This window comes from Apaloderma vittatum, unplaced genomic scaffold (genome assembly GCF_000703405.1).
Source record: "Apaloderma vittatum isolate BGI_N311 unplaced genomic scaffold, ASM70340v1 scaffold27138, whole genome shotgun sequence".
Lineage (NCBI taxonomy): Eukaryota > Metazoa > Chordata > Aves > Trogoniformes > Trogonidae > Apaloderma > Apaloderma vittatum.
This window is the reverse complement of record NW_009730608.1, coordinates 1-10,542: the sequence shown is the minus strand read 5'-3', so window position 1 is coordinate 10,542 and position 10,542 is coordinate 1. Positions and strand designations below refer to the sequence as shown.

The window sequence follows — 10,542 nt, the reverse complement described above, 5'->3', positions numbered from 1 at the left end:
TTAGAGCAGACCAGTCTCCTTACTGATTGCCCCCATACCTTCAGACCACTGGCTTTCCAGAGCAACGCTCTGCCCAACTACCAGCCTGCTACAGCCTTTGAAAATGATGGCTGTGTTGTTGACCAGGACGCTGGGATGTTTGTAGCTTCTCCTTCGGAAAGCCCCAGAGGCCCCATCATGGTTTATATCCAGCTGATGAGGCAGCAAGTACAGCTTCCACCCTCAAAGTTTTTGCCACTGCTGCCTGACCATACCCTTCACAAGCTACAGCATCCCCAAGAAACTGCCTCCACTGAGCTCTCACAATTGTGAATTCAGTTCTTTTCCTGTCCCATGTCACAGCAGCTGCTGCATTGCCAGGCACTTTCTTTATCTAATAAATTCCAAAGTACAAAATGGCAGTGACACACCGTAAAAATAAAATCAGTAAATCATGTGTAGTTCTATACAGGAGAACAGATCATTATTTCATCTCTTTCCTAACCTTTAAACTTTATACAATAACCACTCATCGAGCATGCCAGAATCTGAAAGCTACAAAATACTTTAGACACATGGGAAAAGGGGGAAAAAAAAAAAAAGGAAATTTTAGTTGAACAATGCAAGCCCTGTCCAAAGATCCAGGCTGCCACACACACTGTACAGCCTGTCCTTTGAATTGTGCTCTCAGTGAACAGCCCTCCCCCGGCAGCCTGCCCAGGATTCTTCCCAGGACACGGTCCTCCTTCCACTGCCACAGGGGGATGTGCTTCTCCTGCAGAAGCTCGTTCCTGACTCTGACCAGTTCTATGATCAGCCAATATTTTCTGCCTCTTTTTCCACCTCCTACAGCTGAGATTCTATCTATCCACAAAGCTGATTGTCACTTCCTTGAGTACCACACTACAGCTGCGAAGGCTGTGAAAATGTCTCTCCTCTATTCTTCTTTCTGCTCATATCAGAAGAAACTGTCTTTGTTATAATAAATTTTATGAAAAATGACATCTCTGAAGATGACTACTTAGCCATCATCTTCCATTTTGTTTCCTTACCTTGAAACAGGGTCAGGAGGTTTAACAGAGAACAAGTGCTGTGAAAGGGCTTAATACAAGAATTTGAAATACATCTTTTGCAAAACTTTCAAACTTATCATTTGTTTGGCTTGAATATAAAGAGAGGATATAAAACATTAAATATCAAACAAAGAAAACCTGAGTTAGACTTAGAAAAGAGTATTGTAGAACACAGGAGATACTTCAGAATTAATTTGTATATTTGTATATGAATTAATTTGTATATTTGCTATGGCAAACATGCTTAGGACTGTTACAATCTGGTCTTTGCACAAACCATAGGAAAGCTGCATCAAGGTTTCGTTTGGAAAACTTGTACATGCAACTTTGGAAAGGTAATGACTCAAGCAACACTTCAAGTATGAAGAACTAGGTATGATTCTTCACCGCTGGATTACATCTCTTAAATTTGTGCAGGAATTATTACTAAATCAGAGGAGCCTTGTTTTATTTTGCTGAGGTACTATTAACACAGTGAGAAGAGCATGTACAAACCATGGTTCTGCCCGTTGCACATCAAAATGACAGTTGAGGTACTGTATTAACTGGATGGCTTTTGGAGCTATCAGACTGTAGGCAGTCTGTTGGTAGTAAAGAAAATGCATTAAAAACTTTGCACAGGGATTTTTTAACTGATCCGTTGCCCTTAAACTAAAGCCTTGAGATATTTCTTCTTTGCTGAGAATATATTAATATAAGAACTGGGGCAACACTGATCCTGCTCTTCGATGAGCTCTGGGGCATGACTCATTGGGCAATAGCTCCATCTTCATAAAAACAATAGCTACTGTATCCTTAAGAAACCAACTAATAATCACACCTTTGTTCTGTGCTGATAAGCAATTACCAAACCCACACGTATTATTTATGTCCAACACCGTTTGATCTAAAGCTTCCCAGAACACAAACTGTACTCCAGGGAAGCCAATGCAAAACCCAGCCAGCTGAGCCACTTGGGCATTGTCCTGCTGACTCCTGATTAACAATTAACACGGCCACTGCTGATTCCTCATTACTAATGACAGGTTCATAGGCAATTGTTTCTAGTCACAGCAAGAGGAAGAGGGTTGCAGCCTCCCTCCCACCAAAAGCAGTGCAGTCCCCACCCTGCCCTGCAGGGAAGATGGGGCAGGGCTCCCGAGTCCCCACCATGGCTTTTGGGCTGGCTGGCAGGGTGGAGAAAGAGCTGAATGGTGGTAGCCTGGGGGTGACCAAACCCCACCTCACTCCGACCCCAGCAGACAGTTGCCCCACAGCCCTGGGCTGCCCCAGGTGCCCTGCCCTACCCTCAGGCTGCTTCTTGCTGCCACATGGCTCCACCTCTGTAACTTGAAATGTTGTGGCAGCCTTTCAAGAGTAAGCATTTGAAATGCAACAACCCACATGTAAAATAAGAAAACAAATTTAGTGCTATCCATGTCACTGCTTCCTCTACTTGTGATTTTGTTCAGATGACCCGTTTTGGTGACCATGCTAATTATGTATTTCAATCCTGTAACAGTGTTGTAACATTTACAGTTCATTTTCTCTACTACCGGGAGAGGACTTCATGCAGGTTTTTAATAAGAAAACTTCTGGCTGTGCAGTAAATGAACTGGAAGACCTGAGGAAGTTTGCTACATCAGTTTTGCAGTTTATTTTCTCTTTATATAGTCAAAACATTGCACATTCCAGCTACAAACCCAGCTGCAGAAAATGTGTATTTTCAAACATTATACATTTTTAGTATCAGAATAAGCCAGCTGGATGAATACAAATCAGTAAGTAATCATTTATTGACATACAGAATAATAAAGCCAACTGATTTAAGTTCAATTAACAGCATGTCACTGCTACTTTTATTTTCACAAAATTAAATTTTGTATCAATAGAAAGGAATCTCTATACAGCAGTAATTCTGTTCTAGTCTTATTAGCCAGCCTTATTAGCCAGCCCTTCCCAAACTGCAGATCTCAGAACAACCTTCTCCCCCTTTAAGAAACCCTACCCTCAAGAAGCAACTATGGTCCCTAGCAAGATCTATTGTGCTGAGAAAGCATAAGGCATGTGCTTCCTCTTCCCAACTCCATGTCAGACATCTGTCACGGGTGAGCGGAAGAAGGTCTGGCAATGATTTAATTAAGAGTAAATTCAGTTAAACAAGATCAGGCACCTCTACATTAGGGCGGCACCAAATTAGGCTGTATCATTCAGGCTGGAACACCCCCAAATCAGATTTTAGGCTCTGCAGTGCTGTGAGCAGGCTAACAGAGACTGCTGGGAAGTGTACCCTAGCCTAGGCTTAATTCCAGAGAAGTATCACGACAGTAACCCTAATTATAATAATAAAGGACCCTGCTGCTGCTGTGGACAGGATGAGATTGCTCTGGCTAAATGCCCTACCAGGGCACAGGCCAATCCACAGTCACAGCACTGCTCCCACGAGTCCACCTACCTGAGCTTACCAGGGTTGCACAGTTTTGTTACTAACAAACTGGCCATGAGGACCATCAGCATCAGAAGGCAAAAGGGCCAAATAAACTGGGGTTTCGGCCCCTTCATCGGGCGATTTTGTGGCTTGAGGACCTGCCATGTCTGTTCTCACCCACCCAGGACAGCAGGCATTGAGAAGGATGTGGTCACCTTTTCTTTTCTCATTTAATATCCGGGCTTGAATCCTAGACAAGACTGTGACGCCAATTTTAGTTACTCCATAGGCGGTATTTGGCCAGCCCTCTTTCTCATGTACACCTTTCTTGGTATCTTCCACGAATTTGGTCATGAGTTCCACTAATTCATCCTCAGTGATTGTGTCGCTGCGAAACTTCTGCTGTAGTTCTTGGCTGCAGCGTCCCAGAGCTGAGCTACTTACCATACTAGAGACATTCACCACTCTACCTGGTAAAAGAGAACAGAGACCAATAATTTTTACACAAACAAGCCTGGACACTGAAATGGTCTTGCACTAGTTATGTACTCATTACTTAAGTGAATACCTGTAAAATATTTTCTGTGAGCTATATTGCAGAGTTTCTGGAAGATCACAGTTAACTCAATGTTATGTGTTCCTAGTGAATTCTAAGTCCTGAACCTGCAAAAGTCCTCTGTTGAACTTCAGGTATTCTTCCAGGAAATAGCCTGGAATATTCATAGTAGTAAGTGGCTTTCTTCATAGTGACAGACTTTACTCTTAAAGTTCTGGTCAAAAACATTCTCACTTCTGCAAAAGCTTAAGTGCCAGAAGAAAGTACCTCATAAGCCAGAATAATACAAAATTCAACAAAAGCAATCTAGTTCTTAATGCAGTGAGGCCATCAGCTTGTTTACAGAATACCTGTAAGATTTACAAATGCCACCATGCAAAACTGCAGCAAGCCGTTTATCTCCCAGCACTTTAGTGCAGAGGAATGAATCAGCTGAGTGAGTAATTCATTCATCTTTCCCAGAATTGTGTTACACTGTTTCCCTCTTTCTTGTTAGTTCATGGCCATTCAAGGGATGAATATGAGGATTTAGATCTTAAAAGCCAGAGAAGTTAATCCTTTCTGTTAATGACTTTATCAAGACATTTGGACTTCACCCTTAGTACAAGAGGGCTAAATTGCAATTTTGGCACTGTTTATTCTCTCCCTCACCAGCCCTCCAAATTCATTTACTCTGTTTTCCTTTCTCTGTAGGGACTAACAGTTCCAAACTTCTCGATCTTCTTGATTTCTTTGCTCTTAAAAACATAGATGCATTTAAATGTTGGTATAGATAGCATTTCATTTGTAGCAGCAATCATGTCCCCAAATACCCATAAAAATACCGAGTGATCACAAGTTTTGAAAAGAATTGTATTTAAAAAGAAAAAAGTCATCTTAGATTTGATGTGGATATTGGCTCAAAAGACTCTCCTTTCATGTCATCCATGTCATTTCAAGTCAACAGCATTTCAGGGCACCTCCAGTGCTCCTAGTTTTGAGAACAGGAGCATTCTGTGCATGACAATCATCCAACAAGTACAGATTATTTGCATGTTGCTAACAGCTCTTTATTATTGATGCATCTATCTTCTTTGACCCTGGTCCACTCTGTTTAACATTTTTTGGTAAAGTTTCTTCTTCCAGTTCCTCCTAACATCATCAAATCACAGTAATTTATTGTACAAGTGCTATTTTTTACCTACATCACTAGTCACTTGCAAATACAGCAAAGGCTGTAGTCCAGACAGAGACAGGCCAGCATCTTACTAAGAAGGTTTCTTCAGCAGTATCAAGAACAGATATGTCACAAACTCTGCTAAAATACTGCTTTTAGGTACTTCCTTGTCCTAGTTGCATCATCAACAGGTCCCTTCTGAAGCAACAACAATTTATGTAGGCAGATATCATGGACAGAACATTGGTAAGTTCTTCATGCCTTCTTGAGGGTACCATGAGAATTCCACTTCAATCCGTAACAGAAGAACGTGACCAGCTTGAAAGTAGATGTAAATACACACAGCAGAGACATTCTGTGGGTCACGAAAGGCCATCTGTTCCCCCACCTACTGTACAGCAAAGTGCACCCCTCTTGCTTTTTTCTGAGACAGGACAGGATTTTCTCATTTTCTGAGGGCCAAAATTCATATAAACCCATTTCTCTACTTGTTACATTACACTTACCATAAGGCTTCACAAGAGGCAACAATTCTGTGCAAATATTCTTGGTTCCAAAAAAGTTTGTCTTCATCGTAACCTCTGCTTGGATCGCAAATGGGGTTGTGTCGTGAACTTTTCATAAGAAGTGGTAGTGAAAGAGGAGTGGTGGGGAAAAAAAAAAAAAAAAAATTAAATCAGAATCAGACTACTGATTGAAAGGAAGTTGCTCAACTACCAAACCCCAGAAGTTTATCTTAGTTCCTTCTTCATATGTTTTATAATCAGGAAATTATTTTTATAATTAGGCATATGATCTGTTAAAACATATAAGAAAAAAAAGCAACACCATTAACACTCACATTCTTATTAATGAAAAGACTTAGCTCTGCAATATTATTTAATAATGAGCTAATTACGTTTTCACGTCTTCTTAGCCAAAGGCTTTACCTTTGCCCCAGGAAAGTCAGTTTTATCACTTCACAGAGTGATTTGCCAACCCACAGGCCATTTGTCTTTCTGCCTTTTATATGCAAGAGATAAGGAAAACTGCTCTCTCACAGGGTGGCAGCCCAAACCTGTCCGCTGACCTGCCCCTCCTTACTCACACTCAGTGCTCAGTCTGTGCCCTCTTAAATGCACCATTCTGACATAATAGGAGAGGGAAAGGGACAGAGTGGAAATCAGAAGGAAAGATCCTGAAAGCAGGATGCTGCCACTGAAGATGCAAAAGTAGGACTACCACCCCCCCGTCCTAATATCCAACAACATAGCAGACAACTGCTTCTATATCCTGATCCTCACATTGTCATGAAGTCAGAGCACTGACAAATTGCAACAAAGACTGTAAAAGCTTCTATATAAGAATGCAGAGGTAAGATTTGGTGCAGTCTGAAAACAACAAACAAAACCACCCCCAACCAACCCTAAAACTGATAGATAGTTGCATCATAAATCACCCTCTGAACTGACAGATCTGTGCTAACACAGGCAGAAGAGTGGGAATCAGCAGCCAGGAAAGGGAGTCACTTTAGGTAAGCATAGGCAGAACTGCACTGCAAAGGCATGATTTCATCAGATGGAACTGACAGCTTGCCACCAATAAAAGTGGGGTAGGACGTGGTGCCATCAGCTGACAATTTGACTCAGCAATAAGCCATGTGCTATGTGTCCTCCACTTTGAGGGGGAAGTAAGAGTTAAAGTGACAGCATTCCTCCTTCTGCTACAGGCTCTGTCTCTGCAGTGATGAAGGCTACCTACACAGATTAGGCAGGTCTTCACTTGTTTCCATACACCAGACCTATATAAATAGAAGCTGTAACAGGTCATTTAGTACTTAACATAGTTGTGTGTTTAATCACAAAAAGCAGCTTTAATGGCTGACTTATTTATACTGCTAAGCAATGTGCACTGAGGGCACCAAGTTTTTCAAATTACCTCCTCTCATCTAGATCTGAGACATGAAGCCAGACCACAAACTGTTCCACTCTTTATGACAGTGGGAAAAGAAAAGAAAGCAAAAGCGTACACAACCCCAAACTCCTGCTTCCATACCTATCTTGCAAGAAAGAAGCTTCCCTACCCTCCTAAACCCACTCACTTGTGTAACAAGATACTTGTTTGTAACATCTGAAACAGAGACTCCCTTGGTTTAACAAGCATTACTAGAAAGACTGTTCTCCAGAAGGCAACCCATGGGTATGTTATTTCACACATCAACAGTTTTCTGCTGGACTAAGTACTTAGCTGGACTACTTGTAATGCAGCACAAAAACAAAACAGTAAATTAAATTTAATGGTAAATCTAATCTTTGACAGACAGCAGTGACATACAGTAGTACAATAAAGAAAGGAAAGCATAAATGCTGGGATGGCAGCAGAAACCTGGCAAGGCAAGAAGCAAGCTTGGGTAGAAATGCCAATCTCAGAAGCATTAAAGCCAAAACAGTAGATAAGCATCACCGCAAGTTCTTACACAGGTGTTACACTCTCTAGTCTCTGTGCTAGATACACAAGTTACAACTGGCTCCTCTATCATAATTCTTAATTTTATGATGTACTGCTGACTCTTACTAAGTTGTCAGCTTGAAGAAATTCTAGGCTAAACACCTGGAAGCAACTTCTGAATAAAAAATAAATCTATGATGTAGTATAGGAACTAACAGGAACTCCACACTATTTTACCTATTTATCTGTACAGTGGCTCTATGATAATAAATCTAAGAGCTCTCACAGAAGAGCTCCAGCACATCTTGGTGCAACAATTCAAGGAGCTTTTATTTCACCTGTCTACGTATCCATCTTGATGGAAGCTACAGCTACTGCAGTCAAGCAACAGGAAACATACACTATTTTGATCGCTGTAGCTGCAGCCCAGTCTAGCTCAAACTGTCACTAGCAGGTTGGGCTAAGGCCACAATTATGAACTGAAGAAATACTGGTCTGAGCACCTGCAGACTTTATAATTTACAAGGACAGACAGAGATACAATCAATTTTAACAGTTGCTCCAAAGTTTTAACATCTCTCTGTCTTGAGCACATCCTGAAGTTCAGACAATTACTAAAATTTATTAGTTATGAAAATTATTAGAAGTTGCCTCCTAATAAGCTGATCCTGCACACAAGCAATCTTCCTGCAAACTACCAAGCAAAACGTACAGTGACTGGACTTCTGAATGCCACTGCAGCACTCCCACTACATGAGAAGCTCTATCTTCAGCAGCAGGTGAGGTTTGGTCCATACCACCTCCTTAACTCATGCCATGAGCAGATGAGTCAGCATACTGTGCTTGAACAGTTACATGCCCTAACTTGAGATCAGACAGAGAGATTAAAAATACCCCAAACAACAAGAAAATCCAGAGAAAATATCGAAAGAGCAACTTTGTACTGGCAGGGAACGAACTAGTAGTCACGCTTGTGATTCGCTCTACCTGGAGCTAACATGTTTCTCAACTTGTGTTCTACAAACAGCTAAAAGGAGAATGTGTTCTTCTACCTCACAGCTGCTGTACCTTCCTCACTTTCCCCACCTTCCTGTCCACTAGAAGCTGAAAGGTTAAATTCTCGCTCAGCACAGCAAGATTTAGATTAACTGTTCTACAGAACCACCTGAGAAAGATAACAAAATCACCAAGGGCCAACGGTTCTTTTTTATTGACTGGAATCCTTGATCAGGTAATTCACAAAACAAAGCACAAAGGTTGCAGAAGAGAGAAAACACAGATCCCTGAGGAACATGGCTGATATTTACACGGATGGTGGGCTCCCAAGAGCCTGATGAAACTCACAGGCACTGAGGAAATAAACCTAACTCTGTTCACGTGTGCTGTGTGCCTCAAGTGTTTTCATGCTCTGCATGTGATGCAAATACTCTAGGGAAGCATCTTTGCACACACAGTTAGTCAAACAAATGCTAGAGGAAGAGCTATTTCACATTGCCCTCTCCTCATGCTTAAGGAGGCAGGCAGCTTGCCCAGCCAAAAAAGCAACATGTCATTGGCATGGAAATCCCCTATGAGTAGCTTTCTAAAATCCTCAATGCATCTACTATCCTTCCCCACAGAGCTCTGTAGCACATAGGACTGTCGCAGACGCTTTGCTTCCTACCTTTGAAAGCAATCCCAGCATTGTTAACCAGCACGTTCAGCCCCCCATACTTCTCCTTTAGGAAATCACGGAGAGCTTGGATGCTCTGCAGATCATCGATATCCAACTGATGGAAGAGTGGATGCAGCCCTTCCTCCTGGAGCTTTGCCACTGCTTCCTGGCCACGGCTGGGGTCTCGGGCTGTCAGGTACACATCCCCGGGGAACTGCTTGCATAGAGCCCGCACGATTGCAAATCCGATCCCTTTGTTGGACCCAGTCACCACAGCCACTGGCACGCTGGACATTGTTCTCTCTGAACGTACGCTAAAGTGATAGCAACTGCAAACAGCAAAGAAGAAAATTTCACACTCAGATGGACAAAGACGGCTATCTGAAAATGGAGTATTTATCTCTAAAATCCTATTCAGAATGCCACTTTCCCGTATGTAAAAACATCAGACTGCACACTAACTTACTAAAGTGGCATGAAATTTCTCTCCACAGAGAAATAAACACTTGGTGTTAACGTTTTCCAGAAAGTCCAACTCGTGACTGAGTAATAAACAAAAAAGAAAAAAAGAAAGAATGTCAATGACTGACCTTTAGTACTAAACTAACTTTTGAAGGAAGTACGGTGTTACGCACCTCACAGGAATACCAATTCTTTTGAGGATATCCAACTGGGTCGGTTTAAGCACTAATACAGTCAAAGATGAAAAACTCAGAGTCAAAAAAAACCCCAAAACAAACCACAAAAAAGAAGGTGGAGCATCTTAAGGTGTCAGGCAGGAGAAGGAATTCTAGCCTTTTTAGAGGGAAACGGCGGACCACAGACCGACTACAACATTTCTGCTATTTATCGCAACACTCAGCTCTAGATACATAGCCTGCTTCCTGGTTGGCTTTTCTTTTTGCTTACTTTTTTTTCTCCCCACAAAAGAACAGTTTAAAACACTAGTCTTTTCCAAATTAGCTTGTGACAGACCCCGAGCAGCGAGGACGACATCTTAACCAGTTCTACGAGCCGGCCCAGCTCCTCACTCGTCTTCACCGGGGGCCAGCACCCCCCGTCACGGTTCCGCCTCGCTAAAAACCGACACGTTTCTCTCACTACCATCTCCCCGGCACTGTTTTTCCTCCCTAAAGGGAACGCGAAGCGAGCCCACTAGCCGCCATCGAGCCCGACTCCTCAGGGGGCTCTGCCGAAGGCCGCCCATTACGCGCCACCCCTCAAGCCCTTCCCGCGGCCCGCCAAGGAGCCGAACGCATCGAGGAGCTGCGGGGCGATCCCGGAGGGGGC

At 42.5% G+C, this 10,542-nt stretch overlaps 1 protein-coding gene across 1 annotated transcript; it reads right to left on the bottom strand.

Moving 5' to 3' along the window:
- Window positions 1-3,489: 3,489 nt before the first annotated feature.
- On the bottom strand, window positions 3,490-9,580 carry LOC104267740 (carbonyl reductase [NADPH] 1-like). Its single transcript, XM_009874867.1, has 3 exons — window positions 9,262-9,580; window positions 5,678-5,785; window positions 3,490-3,929 (listed from the first exon to the last, which is right to left on the bottom strand). Exons 1-3 carry the CDS (start codon window positions 9,545-9,547, stop codon window positions 3,493-3,495), a joined length of 831 nt encoding a protein of 276 aa, XP_009873169.1. The 5' UTR covers window positions 9,548-9,580; the 3' UTR covers window positions 3,490-3,492.
- Between the last annotated feature and the right edge of the window lie 962 nt (window positions 9,581-10,542).

Coding starts and splice junctions, on each gene's coding strand:
- LOC104267740 (XM_009874867.1), bottom strand. CDS start 9,547: ATGTCCAGCGTGCCAGTGGCTGTGGTGACTGGGTCCAACAAAGGGATC. Junction 5,786..9,261: donor TGCTGGGATTGCTTTCAAAG/GTAGGAAGCAAA, acceptor TCTTATGAAAAG/TTCACGACACAACCCCATTT. Junction 3,930..5,677: donor GCCTCTTGTGAAGCCTTATG/GTAAGTGTAATG, acceptor CTCTTTTACCAG/GTAGAGTGGTGAATGTCTCT.